At 41.4% G+C, this 21158-nt stretch overlaps 2 protein-coding genes across 5 annotated transcripts in view; both read right to left on the minus strand.

Annotated features, from left to right (window-relative positions):
- The window catches only part of LOC125745985 (protein unc-13 homolog B-like), a 103246-nt gene that overhangs the window by 30495 nt on the left and 51593 nt on the right, over positions 1-21158 (minus strand). For all 4 annotated transcript variants that reach the window (XM_049019394.1, XM_049019393.1, XM_049019392.1 and 1 more), the window contains 4 exons: positions 4074-4120; positions 3730-3808; positions 1859-1933; positions 1106-1325 (listed from right to left, as the gene is read on the minus strand). In XM_049019394.1, coding sequence (XP_048875351.1) covers positions 1106-1325; positions 1859-1933; positions 3730-3808; positions 4074-4120 — 421 coding nt within the window. The remainder of the gene's footprint in view (positions 1-1105; positions 1326-1858; positions 1934-3729; positions 3809-4073; positions 4121-21158) is intronic.
- Positions 4448-8130, minus strand: LOC125745987 (uncharacterized). Its single transcript, XM_049019399.1, has 2 exons — positions 5596-8130; positions 4448-5112 (listed from the first exon to the last, which is right to left on the minus strand). Exons 1-2 carry the CDS (start codon positions 8000-8002, stop codon positions 5060-5062), a joined length of 2460 nt encoding a protein of 819 aa, XP_048875356.1. The 5' UTR covers positions 8003-8130; the 3' UTR covers positions 4448-5059.

The raw sequence follows: 21158 nt of genomic DNA on the forward strand, positions 1-21158 counted from the left end.
CGCATCTCGACATGCTGCAATGCCTCCTTATGCAGGTCTGTCATACCGCCATAACAGTGAGGGGCGCACGCTGATTGCAGTGCACTGCCGCACCCACCACACGACAAACCACCTCGGGGATGAGAACCTGAGTGCAGTCATGCAGCAGGTGATACACCAGCACCACATTAGCCTGAATAGACCAGTGTGAGGTTTTTCCAGTGGATGGAGTGCCAACCCTGCCACCAACCCCTAGATGTCCCTGTAAGCTGGAGGACCTCCTTATCGGGCTGGATGTAGATTAACGTCATACCCAGGATGAAGCAATTGCAGGTTAAGGGCCTTGCTCAAGGGCTCAATAGAGTAGGATTACTTCTAGCATTCACAGGATTCAAACCAGCAACCTTCCGATTGCGGGCAGAGATCCCTACCCTTAGAGCCATCACTCCTTAACATTGTTAGCACATTATTTCTCTTTCATGTTTTCTATGCCTGAGTGCCATTTCGGCCCAGGGCAAATTTAAATGGAGCATTTTGCAATTCTTGCAGCCTTGAAATTCACCAGGGATGAAGCAACAGCACTGGCTGACCTGCTGACCATCAGCAGAGTATATTACACTCCTTACTAGGTAAACGGATCCTTCATATCTTCTGTGAAGCAAACACGCTGGGATCAAATGCTATTCAGCAATAAACGTAAGTGAATAAATGAGCTCTGGGTGACACCATGATTCAGTGGGTAGCTGCTTCTTTCCTTCTTATCCAAGAGGTCCGTCCATCCGTTTTACAAAAGTACAGTATACATGCAAAATGTCTTATAAGCAGTTTAAAAATCCTCAAGTTGGCAGTTACAGGAGCACCAAAGGACATTTATGATTTTATAGCCACTTTTAATGTCTTGATGCTGATTTGTTTCATATGTCTTTGTGCTGAACAGAGGTGCCATCTGTCTTAGCCATGATAGTGGACTGAAATATGAAAAAACTTTGAGACATGTAAATCCAAAAGAAAGGCTACAGTCATAAGCCAAAATGATCCCACATTAGCCTGCTGAAAAACCATATTGGGCATGTCAGCGCCTTCCATTCAACCCCGGCGCCTTTCTTAAAGGTCGATGCCAACTCACTCTGCAGACAGTCAGCGTTGAGCAGGTCCTGGCACTTCTCGTGACACTTGACCCCACACTCAGTGCAGCGCATCCCCTGCCTGGCGATTCCCCACAGCAGGCCCTCACACTCGTAGCAGTAGGTGGGAGTGGTAGCTGTCCAGATCTCAAAGTTGTGAGGTGTGGTGCAGGATATGGGGTAAATGAGTGCCTGGAGGGTCTTCTTGTACACATGGTTCATCTGCAAAAGGACAAGCAGTGTGAAACAGTCATTCTATGATGGAATCAAATGGATTTTTAATCCGCACGATATGAAGCACTGTCTCAATTGGTGGGTCGTGGGACTATTTTCAGTGTGTCATGGATTAAGTAGTTTTAAGAATAATAATAATAATAATAAATTACCACTAGCACCCCCCACCTTTCCAGGCAGCAAACTTCACCGCTAACAACCTCCCTCCCAGTCACCAAGCTTTAGCATTAGCACCCCATCCCCCGACAGACAAATTTTACTGCAGCAATTGCCAATCGACAACTTTTTAAAACGCTTTTCAAACCTGGACTGTGACTCAAAGCCCGAGATAAGATAGCAGCCCCGAGGATAATCCAGGTGAGAACCACTGCTCTAGGTGCTGAGCTTTTTATCCAACAGTACAAATCAATGAACACATTCAGGCGGGAAACGTATGTCACAAATGAGCTAGAGATTCAGTATATTTCACCTGACCAGAACTGGGAGAGGAGCTTGAGGAAGAGCTGGAACCAGGTACTCACCAGTTCCTCATCTTTGGTGGATGAGCGAGTCGCCATGGCGGATGTGATCCCAGCCTTCCTGGATTGCACCAGGGACTACACACCACAAGCACTCGCGTTAGTTCCTCATCGTCTTTCCTCACCACCCACTACAGTCATTCCTTTATACGTCTGCTAGTGAAGCAGAAACTAAAACGATATCGTGTGACAGAACTACCTGCTGCAATTTACATGGATGATGGTCCGGTATCTTTAAATAGTAAAATTACCTTAGGTTTATTTCTCAGTGTTCTTTACTGAAATCTGTTATTACTAAAATTTTGGTGCTTTGACTGGGGTGTAACATGGAAAAACAAAACATTTAATCACCTTATTCTACTTTACCATTGACTGTATTCATTAATATACAATATCCTTGAATTGCACAAATAAAGTGTGCAGATATGTAATTGAAACAAAATAAATTATACAAAACAGTAGAAATGAGATTGGTTAGTCAAGGAGACACTAGATGCATGGTATAGAAAAATAATAACAGCAACACTTTATTATTATTATTATTATTATTATTATTATTATTATTAATAATAATAATAATGATAATAATAATAATAATAATAATAATAATAATAATAATAATATTTAGGGAAACAAAGAAACAAAAAAACTAATAACTGCATCATGCAACATGTTTCTCCAGTTATTGGATAACCGTTAAGAAGCATAACAGAATTTTATTATAAAGAGACAAGATTAAATTAATTAAATTAGACAACTAAAGAATTTGGAAGCACTAACAAGCTCTGAATCAAAGAGGGTAAAACAGATGCTAAGAGCAACAGGGCTACAATTAACGCTGAAAGACACCAGAAGACAACGAAACCCCTCTTTGCAGCTGCTGAACAATGGCTGCTTGAATATTTTAACATTGATCTCTATTCCTTTTACCATAATTGTACCATCATTTACCATATAATCTAGAGTACTATTTCCCAATCCAGTCCTCGGGGACCCGCAGAAAGTCCACGGACTGTCTGGCAGGGACTTGAGAGAGAGAAAAAATGTGGACCGTCTGTGAATCCCAGAGAACCGGGTTGGGAGTCACTGATCTAGAGCAAGAAAATTTAGTAGCTTAGATCTGATTAAGGAAATGATATGATCATTACATTGTAGCAACTGGTGCCATGTAATGTATAGTAACATGGGTAAACACTATCAGTGGGAGTGGCCAAACCATCACCATCAGTCAGGGTAAATATAGAGTGCATGATGACAGTTCATGGACAAATGACGTCCATCATGATCAATACCTTGGCTTCTTAAGAGCGATGGTTTTTACAAGGCTTTGCATGCACTACTGGGGTGCAATGGAATTCCAAACTGAAAAAGCAGTTTGCAAAACTAAATATGAGCATTCATTTGGTAGTAAAATGAGTTTTAAATGGTTGCTATTGCGGATGGGGCCATTTCGCACTTACCATAGCCTGATCATGGAGAGTGATGGCATCCAAGAAAGTGGGCAAAGGATTACTTTTTTTTGTATTTATCAGCAAAAACAAACGATTTATGATTGTTTACTCCCCCACAGCTCATTGGAGCCATTTTCAAGTCATAATATGGTAAAGTATATTGCAATATATGGATTTGAAAGCTTTCCTCCTCAATCACCAGCAACATTACCATATTTTACACTATTGGATTATTAGCAGGTAACTATATATTGTTATATCTCTCCCACGGTAAACTGTCTAGTACCAATAGACTCCAAAAGTAACGTCATGCTTAATCCACTACCTTAGTATTCAAAGTTATAACTATGGAATTCAGCAGACAGTTCGTTCCTGCTTTGCCTGCCACTGTGATCAGAGGTGGTGGGGATACAGGGCACTCACCAGGTCACTGACCAAAGGGACTGGCTTCTTTTTGCGGAGGTCTGGCATGCTGTCGATCCCAAAGAGGCCACAACCACCTCTATGTGCACAAAACCATATTCAATCAGCATCCCACACATCCCCATTTCTCTCACACATGGGTCATCACCCCTTTCTACTTCTATGGGATGTTAATGTTTCATTTTTCCTCATAATAAGATCATCTCTGGCACAATACAAACTAAACTATAGATTAATGGGGTACGTGACCATTTCATGAAATATATTAGAAATTGCTCCAAATCATTCAGTCTGACGAAGAAGTAGTATCCCATGATCCAGAAGGAACCAACTCCCAAACTCACCCCGCTTTGATCCACGGCAGTTTCCCATTGTCGCCATCTTCTCTTTCCTGAGCAGGTAAATACAAACCAGATACCAGACACGTCACTCTACAAACACATCTCACAAAAAAATCAGACATCTTTAGAAATAGTGCGAGATGTCAGGTTGGCTGAGTTTCATGTCTCAAGCTCATAAAACAAATCAATAAACCAGCTGAAAATATAGGCCTATTCAAGGGGCCATCCGAAAACAATCAGCCTTGGCAAACAGTCAGTCATTGTTCAGATGAATGTAAAGAATAAACAAAGTACTGGAACCCATATAAAATAAACTCAATGGTCATATGTAATGTTCAAGCAAATAAACATACTAACAAAAATAGAATTTAACAGGATATGAAAGATGGCAAAGGTAGTGCTCTCTCCAGAGCAGCAGTGTCCAGTCCGGTCCATTCGGGTCAGAGCTGTGTGCAGCTGAATTCTTTCCCTGTCCCACCATACTGTACCTGACTCAGCTCAAGAACCGTGTGGCAGTTAGCAAAGCAGTTGAGTCAGGTGTGTTAAACAAGAGAAACCGCAAAAAAGTGCAGGGCCCTGGGCCTCCAGGACTGAATTTGGACACCCCGGCTCTAGCCATAGACATCTATCATACAATGCAGATACACAATACAGAAACACATACAGAAACAACACACACACACACAAACATAGATGTTATAAACATAAACATGAAGCTTCCAACACTAGGTTACAAGGAACTCAATCTCTTAATTCCTTTCAAATAAAACACAGACAAACTGTGCATAATCCAGAACAAAGAAGAGAGAGACAACATGCCACACTCACTTTAGTTATGACTAACGATAGGATGATTTCATGCAACTTTTTTTTCGTTTTCGTTTAGAATGAAATGTGATACGTGTGCAGGGCTGGCCGTACAACTCAAGCCTCATGCAAGAACCACGCATGGAAAAGGTAATGTTAAAATAAAATAATCAGGTTTAATTTTAAAATTTTATTGAAGTTTCAAGAGTAACCTGGTCATCTTCTCTACTGCTCGCTGGAAGAAAGAAAAAAAGAAAGATACAATAGAGAAACTGCTCAACACTTGGTGAGGTTTGCTTCATGAGGAAACGAAAGGCACAAAAAAATCATATCCTTGACCATAATATTACAGCAACAATAATGCACCATCTCTGAACAACACAGTTAAGTAATGACACTGTAAAGAATTTTGGCAAGTGTATAAAGTAAATTTATTCAAAGGATATATAACACAAAATCTGAAGGAAGAGACCAGCCTTACTTAAACAGCAGTGTATGAAACCACCTTTAATAAAGTAAATTTTAAAAAGCTTAGGTAAAACGCAAAGAAAATAATATTACCCAACCACACATATTTTTACCATATAAAGAATACAACAAAAATAATACAATTATAATAATAAGATTATTATTATTATTATTATTATTATTTTTATTATTATTATTATGAGTGTTTGTGCCCTTGTCCAAGAAGATTCATTATAAAGATTTAAAGTACCTGGGATGAACTCCTCAGACAAAGCAGACTTTGGTCGCTCTGCGATCCTGGATAAGTTCTGACGGACCTGTCTCTTCTCCTTGAGGACTTGCTGGAAGTTGTTCAGGCAACGAAGACGACGTGCTTCTTGCTGGCTAAGGTCATTTGCCTGGGCACTGATCTGCAAACAATCATCCACACTGGGGAGCTCCTTGACCAGCTGAGGCTCATCAGCAATAGCCTGGATCTCTGCTGGAAGTAGCTCACCAAAAGTGCAGAGAGAGTGGGATGTATGTTGAGAACACTGGAGCTCTGGCTGCCCAGTAAAAACTTCAGGGCCTTCCTGGTTCTCCATTTGGGACATATCATCTTCTGAAATAAGAGAACCATCTCTATGCTGCTCTAATGGAGGTTCAAACGAGAGGTAACCTGACACAATAGTGTCACCCTCCTCCTTATCTGATGGGCTGCATGCCCACTGTACTTCAGTAGATGGCTGTCCGTCAAAACTCGAAAGAAGGTCTGCTGCACTTATGTCATCCAAGCCTGGGGAGCTAGTTCCCTCGAGTTTTCTTAAAGCCCCTTTTAGAGCAGATTGAAAGGTTAGCACAGCTTTGCCAATTGTTTTCACGTTGAAGCCCACATTAGGGAGCTCAGAGGTTTCTGACCCAAGACCGGAGTGAGCAGGATTCAAACAGAAATAGCCTTCCTCACCAGGTGCTTCAGGGTATACCTGGTCAGTCCAGTCTCTCTCCACACTTTCTGTTGATCCTGTATCTTGAGTTTCTGCTAGAGGGCAGAGCTCACAGTGCTGGCAGTAGTCATCACAATCGGTGAGGATAATGGTGGAATTGTGGCTCAGGCTCCTAGATGGTCCACTAGCCGTCTCATCTGCGTAGGCTTCCATGGTGTGGTATCCAGAGCTTCGTGAGTATAGATAACTGGCTGGGCCTTTGCATTCCAGGTTGGGATTGTGCATTTGATCATGAACAGCTGCCTCTGGGTCCTTCAGGTGATGCTTCGGAACCCTCCAATCAGTCAGGCTGGGTGACGTCGATGGGGAGTTGTAATGGCGGCCAAAAAGCAGAGAGAGGTGCTCTGAGCTACTCAGCGAGGACTGTCCTGGGGTGCTGCTGGTGTCCCCCCCGCCATACTGGTCCCAGAGATCTGGCTCTTCAGAACGTTCCCCTTCATCCACGCTATTCTGCTGAGAATAGACACCCTCCTCACTCCAAACTGCCTCACCGCTCACACTGTGCAGCATTCCTGAGGCCGCCCAGCTTTTATATTCCAGACGATGATGGGAACACGCTCTGCCTCGCCCTACAGCTTCAGAACTGTTTGACTTTGAGCTGTTACCTGAAGACAGTGAGCTTGTACTGGGGAATTCCTGGCCATGCTGTTGATCCAAGTATCCAATGGTATCCTTATTTTCTACTGAGCAAGCTTCACGAGAGCTCTGCACTAATGTGTCCTGATGCCCTTGACCGTAAGAACTGGAAACAGACAACTGACTACAGGAGGAGTACATGGATGATGCTTGGAATGTGGGGCCAGTTCGTCTCATGGGACTTTTCTGAGTTGATGACAATGTGTCATTTTTGCGATACGTGTAATACTCTGAGCGTGGAGTACTAGGCATTCCCCAGGGGGCCGCCGGTGCAGTATAGTCCTTGCTGAAGCTCCCACAGTGGCTTTTGGGCCTCTCAGGTTGAAAAGGCCCAGCTGTGGCCCCCGTGCGAAGAGACTCAATCTCAGTCAGCACTGCATCCACACAGCAGGAAACCTCATCCACAGAGCCCCGCACAGAGGTGAGATACTGCCTCAAGTCCGAAATTTCAGCCTGAATCTTGTTTATGCCCCGTAGCTCCTTCAGAATATGCTCGACGATGTCACTGGATCCAGGCTCTTCCTGCTTCCTGTCAAGTTCTGCCTCACTGGTGCTGTTTGAGGGGGTGAAGGACGATCCTCCATCAAGGTTTTTCCCCTGTCCCAGGGCTCCTCGTTTGTCCATCTCATTCAGAATAGAGCCAATCTCATCCAAAATCATGTCATCTTGTAGGGGTCCATTGCAGGCGATCTTAATGCTGCCCTTTTTGTTCTGGTCTACCTTCCTCGCTGAGGATGTGCTAAGGGTGCCCGTGTGACCCTGATCATTTGGGACATGTTGGCATGAAAATTCACCACTTGAGGGAACTCTCTTTATGCCACAGACAAACATGTCCTTCTCAATCTCCACAGTGGAGTGACAGGAGTCATGGGATGAGTGTTCCCCAGTCCCCTGAAGGAACTTTTGGATCTTGCTCCTAAGACCCTGAGCCACTTTGGGGCTCTGCATCCTTTTTTTGGCCAAGTCCTTCTTCTTAGCCCTCTTGTGCTGAATGACGCCTGTCCCATCTTGCCCATTGAAGCGATTTCTGGAGAGCATCCTTCCTCACTGAAGCATCAGGATATTCCTCAGATGTAGACCACAGCATTTGGCCCCAGTTTCATGTCTGTATGTAGAACTGCCATTTCATAATGCATGCATATGGCGACTGTTCCACCCTACCCAGCAGCCTTGTCCATGACTAGCAAGACAAAGAAAGCACAGCCTGAAAAAGCAAGTATGGTTTGCTTCTGTGGGATGATTCTCTTACATTTTAGTTAATTATAATCATGCCGCCATCAAGACTGTCTGATTAAATAGAAAGATTCAATAGCAGACTACATGCTTCCAAATATTCAAAATACAAATGTACTGCATCTCTTGATAATTCATGCATAAAATAAAGACCATCTAAGGTTATCCAGTCATTAATCATCACTTGTCTAGCCATATTACCCCCTGTTGTAAAAGGAGAATTATGTATCCACTTTACAAAGGAAGAAAACAAACCTCTTCTAGGATGCAAAACAAAATATGTAACATCTCCTGGAGTACAGCGCGCAAAAAAAATTAAATTATGAGAATTTCATCCTGAAATTCAATATAAGGCATGAATGTCTAACCCTCACCACTAAAGGGGAAACAATAAGCCCAAAGTTAATTTCATGGAACACGGAGCCCTTGAACCACGCTTCGCATTCCTATCTGCTTTAATATGTTTTGATGACAAAAGTGTATTGCGTGGGAATCAGTGTGAATGACACCGATTCCCACCATGCAGCGGGACACAACCATTACGGCCAAAAGTGGCACAGAAAGACAATTGCTACCCCCATTACTCATCCCTGTTGACATTGTTTGCTTGTGACTGCATGCGAGCATTTTCTACCCTTTAATTTTGAATTTTTAGCACCTGTTCTTCTCCGGGATCTGCTGTAACAGCCACAAAGAGAGGAAAAAGAACAAGAATCAGTTTCACCTGATTAAATGGCGAGCGAAGGAGTGAATGGCAAGCAAAACATCTTATCTACCCTAATCTCTTCAAACTGAACCACCACACCTTCATTTCACAGCTCATTCTCATCGCAAACAGCTCCGTCTGTCAATTCCAAAACCAACTGCTTTCTTAAATACAAATAACCCAATCAGTCTAGAAGTCAGAGACGGCTGTTTGCTCACAACAGCAGTGGTGTCAGAAATAAGCTTTTTCTGAATGACAAAACCGAAATTCCCAAGCTTCTTCCAGAGTGCAAATTCAGGTCTGGCTTCATGTCCTATCAGTGTCATTTAGACTTCTGTGGGCGTACTCTCACTTGCTGCTCTATACCGTGCCCGAGCACATCAGACCCGCAAAGTCCAGTTCATTTGACTAGTGCGATCACTCCTTACCATACCTGCGCAAATTAGGAGAGGTGGGTTCGAGCACGGTTAGTCAGACTCGGGCACGGTACAGATGTAGTATGGTCGCTAACTGTACCTGGTTACGACACACACTGACGTCAATGATGCGCCTGACACACGAATGTGCATCTGTACTCCATACACGGACCAGACTGGGAAGGGACGCATCTGGTAGGCTGTACAGACCGCAACAATATTTTTTTTCTGCAAAACTGCGTGGGGTATAATTCCGTTTCAGCAGTGGTTTGGACATATTGAGTCAATGGTAGGTGTTAGCGAGTATAACATTAGCGACATCTGTAATAGTGTAAGAAGTACCGGTACTAAAGACAGGGGCGTCAGAAGCATTTTTAATGGGGGGGGGGGGGGGGGGGGCAAATGAATAATTATGAAATGTGAGAGGGACACGCCCCCTCAGATTTAACGGCGGCAACGCCCATGACCAAAGAAATATAATACCGAGCAGCTTTCAGAAATGCAGTACAGTACCACAGTACCTTTACAGTACTGCTAACCCATGCAACACTAGTCTCCACAAACGGAGATATTTGGTAATACCTTAGATGTGCAGCATGAATAAATAAAAACTAGATATTAGGTAAATCTATGCGTGTCATTAAGCCCAAAATGGCTCCAAATGAACCACAAAATAGACATTAATCATGAATTCCGTCATGCTGTGTGATACCGTTTCCCTCCTACTGTACGTTTTCTTCAGCACAAACCAGTCGCATGGTGATAATGGAAGCATGCTTGGACCCAGATAGTTAAGTGTAATGTATGCTTGGGCACAGTACGTGCAACAGGGAGAAGTGCAAGTACGCCCTGAAAGTCTAATAGGGTATTGTATTCTTACATTGTACCAGTACAATGTAAGAAAGTAGTTGACTTAAAATCCATCATTCACTGAGGCATCTTGTGAAAAGCACAGGAGAATTAACATTGCATACATGATTGAAGGTACAATCAATTGATAGATTGTTTTTGTGATTGTAGGCAGACAGAGCTTTTACATACATAATCAAACCAAACTGAGATTACAATGACAAGTGAAACAACATATTCTTAGAAGGAACAATAATTTAACTGCTAAAAAAGCTGTCATTGTTCCATGAGAAATGAGCAAAGAAATGTCATTTATCACCTCTGATAAAACCACAAAATTGGAACAATAATTTATGTTGCTTTTTTTCATACAATGGTAGTTGGTTGGGCTGGTCAAATTAATGATAGGTGACTGCCTTTCTGCATCATTACTGCATTATCCTTTGAGTGCACTTAAATTCTGACGAATAAGCTATTTTGGTTAAACATGTTTTATGCACTACTGCAAAATAAGGTCGTTATAAAACAAACCAGTGAGGAGGCAACCACCTAAAATCTGCGTTTAATCTGATGAAAAAGTTTTAAGAGCACGGAAGTCAGAGCAGATGCTGGCGGTAAAACTCTGACAAATGCTGAACAACCTTTAAAGTCAGCGGTGCCCGTAGCGTAGTTAAGGACAGATATGTAGCTTTACTGCTACCAGCTGAGCAAATTACATACATACAAATGTCTAACTCACATTGCTCCATGAAAATACCCAGCTGAATAAAGGGACGCTTTTTTTATAACATTCACACACTTTCTGCTGTGCTTTCTGCTAGAGCTTCCGATTTTGAGAAACACGGGTTAGGCGTGGAATGTTTGGGGGAGGTTGAGGGTGGAGAAGCAGCCCTGCTACTCAATTTAGCTAACAGTATAGAGCAAGTTCCCAAAGCAAAAATAGACCGAAACAGTCTAGTTCATGATCAGTGGTTGGGTTGACTTGTTCAAGTAACAGGTTGGCTTTGCTATATTTGTTATTAATAATTCCTTATACTTCAAACAATGAACAACATTTGCTTGTTCATTAAGAACTGCTGGTGCCAGTCATTCTTCATATATTCTTATTTATGACACACGCAAACACAAGCCATACACATATCTTCAGGACTGTAATACCGACTGGAGAGTAAATAAACCATTTATATACAAAATGACTTATTTTTCATGCCACTGATGTTTCACGCTCCCTAAGAACTGAGAGTCAAAATAAATAAATACATAATAAATATCAAACCATAAAAATGACCATTTCAGAAGGGCTATACAAACAGCCTTGAAGCAAAGTCTTTTAGCGACAGATGAGGATAAATTATACGAGCAAGACAGAGAGACCCTAAATGCAGCGCCGGTCACTATGGAAACCGAACTACCCTATTATTTCTGTGCCCCCTACCCTTGCATGTCGTGCCCCATATATTCACACCTCCTAAACGTATAGCATCTCTGACCAGACAAATCACTTCCATCTCAGCTTCACCACAGTCGGATATCATTACACTAATCACCTCATCCTCTTCCTACAGTACGATATCTAGGCTGGCTGAATATGATTTTGTGTAAATGTTGCTGAACTTTCTTAGTGCCAAGTCTGCCCCCTATAATACACGACCACTCATGCCTAATAGAGAACAATAATCTGGACAAATAGATGCTCAAAACAAAGGAGAAAAAAAAAAAAAACAAAGCAATCGCTGCTTTACGTGGTGTTACGTTAAAGTTATTCAACTAAGCAACAGCAATATCACTGCAGGCTATACACCCACTGCTTTAGTTTTTGCCGTTTGGTGCAATCAATCAGTAGAATAGTTGCGTAAATATCATGCATCGCCATGCCGGCGTACCATTATTAATAATAATACAGAACAGGCTGGCACATCACTCGGATATCTGGGCATTGATTTACAAGCTTCACAGAAGAATGGGGCCTCACTTTCACTGGACTCGGGGGAAATCTTCAGCCACAATCAGTAACACAGCTCATTAATATAATGGTGAAACAAATACTGAATACCCCATCCCCTGGATCCAGCAAGGCCCAACTCCACAAAACAGCCATACCGACACGAAGAGGCCCTTGTGGTTGAGATTCTCTCTTGACCTGTACATTTCATGCTACATACTGATGTGAGAAATCCTGTAGTCATCAGGCCTCCAGTCCATGGGTAAGTAAGTATAATTTTATTGTGTAATATTAATCATTTTAGAGAGAGATTGCTTCATTGTGTTTCTTTCACTTGATTGAGAGCATAAGTTGTGGGCAAGATGACAGTTTCCTAAGATAGCTGAATAGTTGGGACTAACTGGCAGTCATCGTGTTCTTGTCCAGCTCTGTTTAAAATGTAATCCATGACATAATGGTTCCTAATAAACCTTGCTGTTCTCCTGCGAACATGCCGGGATGGATTTATTTTGGAAACATTTACACCAACCAGTCACCCAAAGAACCACCGTAAAAAGCCTGTCAAACAAGGACAGTCAATTCTGGCCATTACGAAGTACAGAGAAAACCACCACAACCAACAAAGAGCGGCAGGAAAATACAGATCTCCACTGGGATGAAGATCTAAAACAAACTAAAAAATGAAAACTAAAAAAAGAATCAAGGAAAGGTCATGAATTGCCTGTAACACCTGCCTAACCATGCTGAATCACTCACTAAACCTACACACAAGTCAACAGATGTGTTTTATTATCTCCCATGTGCCAGACCACAGCTTGTGCGAAGTAGGGTCTAATCATTCTATAAAGGCTACAAATATAAAGATCAATAGAGATTGGTGGGACCCTGTAGCCAAACAATTACAGCTACAAAACCCCTTATAGGAAGTTACAACCTACTGTAGCACAAAGTATTTCACAAACACTTTATGAGGTACCCCTACATATTACCAGACAGGACTCTTTGCTGGTAGGTTTCTCCTCTAACCTCTTTCATTAACAAGCTGTTTTCACTCATAGAACTGCCATCGACTTTGTTTTTTATCTCAGTGTTAGTGTTAACTCTAGACCCTGTAGTTTGTGAAAGGCGTAGTTTCCTAAGAGAGTGACTGTTTTTTAGTAATCTAACACTTCATCAGTATGTTTAACGCTTCCCTATTCCGTACTTTTATTTTGACGAGTCTTATCAGGATATGTTGAGATGTGTTAGTTAAATATAAATTACATTTAAATTCAAATACATTTCTCAGGAGAATAAATCCACTCTCAAGAAGTTCAACGTGAAATCATAAAAAAAATAACTACACCATATTACTAAATATGTTCAATGTTATGGCACCATTTTGCTGTGAAGATGACCAACAGGAAATCATGGAGTTCCATCCAATCATCTCCTATACCACTAATGCAGCGAGAGATTATAGGAGAGATTATCAGCCTAACCCATGCAGCATAAGGCATATCGCAGAAAATTTAGAGGATACTCCATTCATGTCTATGACCTTAAACGCTACCTATCCCTAACCTTAATCATAAGTAAACAAACCAAATGCAAGATTTTTGGCATTTTTTATTTTCATTGCGTTCATAGATTTATATAGAACTGAATTTCCCCTTGTGGGAACCAAAAAAAATAAAAAAAACTACAGAATAACAGGTTATCACATTGTGGGGACATTTCCTCCCCCTCTCCCGCTCCCAGCTTCTTTCAGTTCATCATTCCCCCCCAGGGCTCTTCCTAAATCCAGTTAGGTTCCTAAATTGCTAAACGGACATTGGAAGGAACAGGCTATTAAGGACCTCAATCCTGAAGTGGCAAGTTTTTGGTAACAGGCAGTTAAAAGCACAAAAACTGGAACTCGGATGATGCTCCAATGGTAACGCCAAACTCATAAATAATAGGTGAAATTTTTTCTAACTATACTAATACATTCTTTACTTCCTACATATTTCTCAAAGATTTCGTTGCTTCTGTAGCACCTCATAGCTGGTGCTGGAGAATTATTGAGAAAAGGCACCTTGTTGGATATCACCAGCCATTGTTCGAGCTACAAAAGCAATTAAGGGCTTTCACCTTTGCTGTGATTCGGAATAATGGAAAAATGCTCCCGCAGCAGGCGAGTCACCATTAAATCACAAAGGCAACAACAGTGATTATACACATAAATGAATCTGATGTCTGCTGCAACTCTAAACAAGATCTGGTTAAGATGGCACGGTATTTACCACAGCTGTGTCTGGCTGGCCGCCCGGGACTTAAAGCAGTCATAAGCTAAGTGGATTGATCGCCCTTCCTTTTCCTAAGTGTATGAGTTTTCAGCCTCTCTCTGTCACTTTGAGCAGAAACAGTGCACTTCCATTAGGAGGGAAAATGAGGCTAATCTATACAGGAGACCTGAACAATCAGGGACCAGTAAAGCAAACACTGGTCACTGCAAGAATCACACCTTTTTAATGTTAAGTGCCTGCATTCAGCAGACACTGGTGAGGACCAAAACCTGGTCAACAAAACTAGGCTTTCCGTTTTTTATTCCATCATTCAGCTGCAAATAAAAATTACAGCACAAACGTAACAAGTAAAATGCACATTCTGAACTTTTCCTATTCAGATAAACTAAAGAAAAAAAAGCCATGCAAAATTTAACAGCTGCTAAAGAGTGAACAAATACAGCATTGCATGTAGGAGCCCTGTGTTCTAAATGACTCCAGTTTGCATTGTACACTGTTGGGCACAGTCCTTCAAAGTTTGCCCAGTAATCTGAATAATCTTCAAGTGCTTAACTGAGCTATTTGAAAGCTACCATCACGTCTTAGAAAATCCTAATGTGTAATCATACATTATCCTGATTAGCACAAGGCACTATTTCTGACTGCTTGTTTCTTGCATATTTTGATTCTATCAGGTCTCCCCTCTCAGAAAGGCTAATGTAGGCTGGGAAGGCAGTGTTATACACACACACACACACACACACACACACACACACACACACACACACACACACACACACACACACACACACACACACACAGAGACACACACACACACACACACACACACACAGATTTGCCAAAATCCACTCTGAACGTCATATGAGGTCATTTCAGTTATAAAATTCTATAACACCTCCAGTATATTAATGTCCACAAATCAAATCCAAAAAGAATGTTTTGAGCAGCTTTAAGCTGACCTGTACTAACTGCACAATGTGACAAATACAGATGAATCCATAATTTAACGTTCTCATAGAAGCGCAGGTGTAAGATAATTATTTCCCTGCTAGGTCAGAATACACTGGCATATAAATTCTCTTAATAAAACCTTAGCATGATTTCCCAAGCAGGTGTCTTCATTTAATCTATGTGCTCGCAGGAAGCTGCATGATTTGTCAAGCTCACAAGAGCAGAAAAAACAGCTGGTAGCAGCCAGTCTTAATCTTCACCAAGCCATAGGAGTGAATGAGCAGAAATGCCAAATTCCCCTTTTCCCTTTAAATTTCACAGTTCACTGCCCAGCGAAGCCCAGCTTAGCCCCCTGGCTATGACATAAACAGGGACATGTTACGTTATTTTTCAGTCGCCTATGTCAGTGTATTGGACTTGCATTTGTATTTGTATTGTATTGTATTATCTTTATTTGAGTCTAGTTTAATCTGCGTCTATTAACAGTTTTCAGGAAAGGAATGCCACAAATAATTATAATAATTCACAATTAAGCTGTACCATTGAAAATCTAATTTCCATATAAGAAGAAAAAAATCTATATTGTATAAATTATTTTTCCTATAGACTGAGCAAACTTCCTATAAGATCAAAATTATTGCAGGTAGTCCATGATCTCGTTTATCAGTTGGTGGAATGTAGCTAAACATGCACAGCAGTTTCATTCACAAGTCCTCAAAGAAGACAGTAGCAGCATATATATCCTGAAATCAAACACCACTCCGTCAAAGGCCACCCCACTCTTCAATGCATTGTCCTCCTAAAAAAATCTTTCAAACCTCCACTGCACATGGACAAGCAAAAGCCAAACAAACAGACCACTTCATCACTAACCTGTGCCCACTTTTGTATGAATTAAAGCCTACTTCATTCATAAAGCGTAAAAAATACATTTATGCGAACTGAAGAAACAAACTGCCTGCTTGTGGAATGTTCACTTACCCTATAGCAGGGGATAAAGAGCTCAGAAGAGGCATGGAATTGAGCAAGAAACTGCAGGATTCACCCAGAAAAAGTGACAGATCCACTGAAAAGAACCCACAGAAGTGTGAAGCTCTACTTACTGTGGACAGTACAGTTAAATAAGACAAGCAGAATTATCCTGAGATACCATTTAGCACCAATTCCACAGCCACCACGGAACAAAAAGAGCAAATCCAGCAGGTCTGTGTCGCCGGATCAGCGCCGTGTGGAGACGTGCTTTTCCTCCAGCAGACTGGAGCAGCGCATGCGTGACCTCAGCATCTCAGTACACACGTAACCTCAGCATCCCAGCACACGCGTGCCTCCATCCCTCCCTCCAGCTGTCCCCTGCTCTGCCCACCACGCATGCACCCTGTCCTCTGGCTGGGGGTTCACAGGGTACAGCTTGTTGCACAAAGCAGTAGTGAAGCTGGCTCTCACTCAATCACACGCTGACTCTCTCCCCCCTGACTCTCTCCCCCCTGACTCTCTCTTCCCTCCCCTTTCTGCTCACTACTAAAACCAGCAAACACACACACACACACACACACACAGACCTGTACTCATATCTTTATGGGGACTGTCCATTCACTTCTATAGGCAAAACCCTAATCCCAACAATGGCAACCTTAACTCCCATCCAGCCCTAACCTTAACCGTAAGTAACCAAACAAAATTTTAGGTTTTTGTTTGCAGTCCCCACAAAGTCAAAATAACAGGTTTGTATCACACCGTGGGGACATTTGGTCCCAACAATGTAATGTATATCTGACCGCACCCACCCAAACACACACACACACACACACACACACATACACAAGCCACAATTACTCAACCAGGTGAAGAAATACACACAACTACACAAAGACAGAAATCACAAAGATTTCATCATGTTCTGCTGACATACATAAAATCTGAAACATCCACTGCCTAGATACCTAACCTGGTTCTCCACAACTAGTGAATTAGAGATCTAAGACCACCAAGTCTGGATAAGCTAACTTGACTTATAGTCATTCTTTACGTTCCTTTAACAATACAGACATTTCCAACTGTCACGTCAGTCTCAAACTCCAGAATTAAAATGACTTTATATTACTTTATTACAAGAGCCCTAATCTTTGAATCAGAGAACTGAAGAGAGTCTAACAGAACACATTTAGCTGGCTATCCTGAGTGGAAGTGGCAGTGCACTCTCCATGAGGGACGCTCACACCGCTGTGATAAGTGCTGTAATTATGAACCGCGGCCCAGTCCTTCCCATGACACATTCACACAAACACCTTCTGAAAATAGATCTAGAGATTTGCTTGTGTCAGGACGCATGTTCTCATGCAGAATCCGAGGAGAGAGCCTGTTTCACATCACCACATGCATGGCCATAGCACTAACGCATGATTTAAAGCTAAAGAGTTATCAGTGAAAACCTGTGCAGTGTATGTTTGCATTGAGGTTCCTTCTGATAAGCTTATCTAATATTTCACAAAGCACCTTCCTTTATTTTCCATCAAGGTCAGCAGAGGGCAGCAGCTTTATATTACATTTATTGTTAAGTTATTCCTGTCATGAAAGGCCATGAAATTATGGATGGCAAGAGTCACCGATTTGCATCACTGCAATGGCATAAAAGTTCAAAATGTGACTGCCCCCATACAAAAAACTATGCACCGGATACAATTTCAGATGAACTTAAGATGCATCATTCCAGCATCTTTGCATGAGTAAAATCGGATTTATTAATGTAGAATTATTAGTAGAGGCCCTACACCTTTATTATTTAGAAATGTGACCAATAATTTTGGACCAATAATTTTATATTTAGCTTTATTTCACCTCTCCACGCTGTTTGTGTATCATATTGAACTGCATCGTATTGTCTTTCGCCACATTACTGTTACATATGAAGCAGCTGAATAGAGCTTCTTAAAAACCAGGTGAGATGAGTTTTTGCAAAGGGCTCAAATAAAACCGACTGACAGAAAGAAAAAAAATCCCTACAACTCTACTTCCAGAAGTGTCTATAAAAGCACAAAACGTAAAGAAACAAGTTCTTCGCTTATCCAAATTCATTTCTAAACTTGTGTTCATCTTCCCACACTGATCACATGATCAACCTCTGACTTGGGAGCAATCGTGAATTAAACATCGGAGACTCAATGAGTGAATCTACCCTGATCAGGACCCCCTGTCATTTTCCGTGCACCCAATTGCTGCAAACCTTATGTCCACATTGCCTGTCCAATAGCACTCTGACATTATTGATCCTGACCTGTGCTCCTACCATGTAATCTGCTCTCCAAGGCCATATGTCATCCTTTCTCCTTATAGATCTCCATCTCCCTTTCACTCCAGTTCACCACTAAACATTACAGGAATCCTACAGTTATTCGTATTCTCTATGCACACATCGCAATAATGATGCAGCCCTAATATTTTTTATTCTTTCTTTGCAATTTGCAAAAACATAGGAACTGCAGACATTATAGGTTAAAATGTATTTTCAGCTGATGCGATTTAAAATGATCCACATTCAATAAGCATTCAAATTCTGTTAAAAGACACCTTGATGCAACATGGTTTTGTCTATGTGTGTGTGTGTCATCAGACAACATTGATTGATATTAATTAGGCACTTCTTGGAAGGAGGAAGAAGGAAGAACAGCTGCAATGAACTCTTTCTTCACTTACGGAAAGTAAATGGAGAGATTCACGAATAAAACGTAAATTCTGAAGCACAAAGAGAAACCTAATGTTGTGTTGGAGGTAACATTTTTAGGAAAAGACAATGCAAGTACTTAAATATTCCAAATGGCAACAAGTGGCACGACCGCATTTACGGGGTGGGGGGGCAGTACACAGCGATGGAGAGAAATGTGTGGTTATGAGAGGGGCTACAAACACCCAAGGGCAGGCTGCTATTACGCTGTCAGAGGCTCCCTCTAATCTCACTCCCTGCGATGGCAGGCAGCATTACAAACAGCAGTATTATTACACCCCCAAGTATGGCGGAAGCCTGCCAGGAAGAAAAAAAAACATCCAGAATGGCTGAAAGGGTTCGCAAGAGGGCCGTCCGATCAGCAATCCTCACAGCGTGTGAAATCACTGATAAAGTGCTCAGCATCTGACCCATTAAGAACATGCTGCTCTTTGAAAGAAATACTGACTTGTGTGTCAGCACAAAACGCATAATCCTGCATATTTAGAAAACAAATGTTTTAAGTATGATAATAAATAAATAAATGTGCCTCCCAGTTTAGTATGGAGAATTTGGAGGGGGGGGGGTCTCCTTTGTTTAGGTGTTCTGTGTGTACCATAGTGTGTGTGTGTGTGTGTGTGTGTGTGTGTGTGTAGTGTTGCCTGCCCAATTTATGTACTGTTGTTAAGTCTTATCGGTTGTGGATAAAAACTTCTGAAGCATTCGGTTTGCGCCTTGAGGCTCCAAAAGTGACCCCCTGACCTCAGCGGTCTCAACAGTTGATGGTGGAGTCTCTAGTAAGGCAGCCAAACTAAAGGTCAACTTAAAACCATAAACCCCACGAGCTGCTCTTAGCATGACAAGAAATAATTAAACGATGCTCTTTCCTGTTCCGTGTTTTTTGAATTTTTAAGCGACTAAGTCTGCTGAACCTTTTTTTTGCTGTTTTCAAAAATTATGCAAGGCACACAGGACATAAGGGCAGAATAGCAACAAGCTACAATTTACTTCCATGTTAATTAAGAAATATTAAGTGCCCTTTAGTCAACATGATCAGTGCATGACCACTGAATTGGCTTAATTGAGTTTAAAGGTAATCTGACATAGCTCCACAATATGCTTGCTGACCTGATCTAATAATACATGAATATTATGCAATAGGAAGTGCAAAGGAGGAGGGATGTCATTCCTTATGAAGCTTCAGGTTATGCCACCTTTCTTCTCCATGGGTTCTGCTCTATTTTCCTGCACCAGAAAACCCACTTCCCCTCCTGTTACTTTAAATACTTTTCTGACTGAAGACCTGTGAATTGGTTTAATTTCAATTACTTCTCATTGTCCTTTGTCATGACGTCATGTTACTAAATGTTACTGTATTACTAAAGTTCAAGGATAAATGTATGAAAAATAATATTAACATTCATATGTTCAAAAATCATTTCATTAAAGGGTAGTTTAGAACATTTAATATCACGCAACCTCAAGAAATACCTAAGAATATGCTTAAACGTTTATATAGTCTTTACGACAAAATGGCATTTAAGTAAATGTTAGCTTGAAACAGACAGCTTTCAACAAGTTCTGCTATAACCCATCTAACAGGAAATGTTCCCAGAACTTTAGCCAATGTCATGTGAAGGTCCTCTCAAATCCGGCAGAGAACGTTCCTATTGTATTGTTAATTCCCAAGTTACCAAAGGTTCTGTCAATGTCAGGACAATAACATTATTACTTCAGCATCTTTTTAATGCAATTAATGTTGAAAAGTATTGTTTTATAATAAAATATTACTTTATAAAAGTGTTATTGGAGTATACTGTGAACATGCTGACCGGCCCTTAACCCACGACCTTTGAGGTGTAAAGTGATAGTGTTACCCTCTGCGCTACCATGCCCTTCATTAGCTTTTATATTATTAGCCTTAGTTGTAGTAGTAGCTGCTGTTGTAGTAGTACAATAAGGTTCTGGGAACATTAGGAAAACTGGACACTTTGAATGTTTCCATACCTTAATTGTAACATTCAGTAAACGTTTCTGGGACGAAAAATTGTTAGTGAGGGATGTTGCTATATGATACCTAAAATTCCCATAATAACCAAGTGCCTTCAGCTGCTCAGCCAGCTTCTTCTCATC

This window comes from Brienomyrus brachyistius, chromosome 7 (assembly GCF_023856365.1).
Source record: "Brienomyrus brachyistius isolate T26 chromosome 7, BBRACH_0.4, whole genome shotgun sequence".
Taxonomy (NCBI): Eukaryota; Metazoa; Chordata; class Actinopteri; order Osteoglossiformes; family Mormyridae; genus Brienomyrus; species Brienomyrus brachyistius.

Coding starts and splice junctions, on each gene's coding strand:
- LOC125745987 (XM_049019399.1), bottom strand. CDS start 8,002: ATGCTCTCCAGAAATCGCTTCAATGGGCAAGATGGGACAGGCGTCATT. Junction 5,113..5,595: donor GTCTGAGGAGTTCATCCCAG/GTACTTTAAATC, acceptor TCTTTCTTCCAG/CGAGCAGTAGAGAAGATGAC.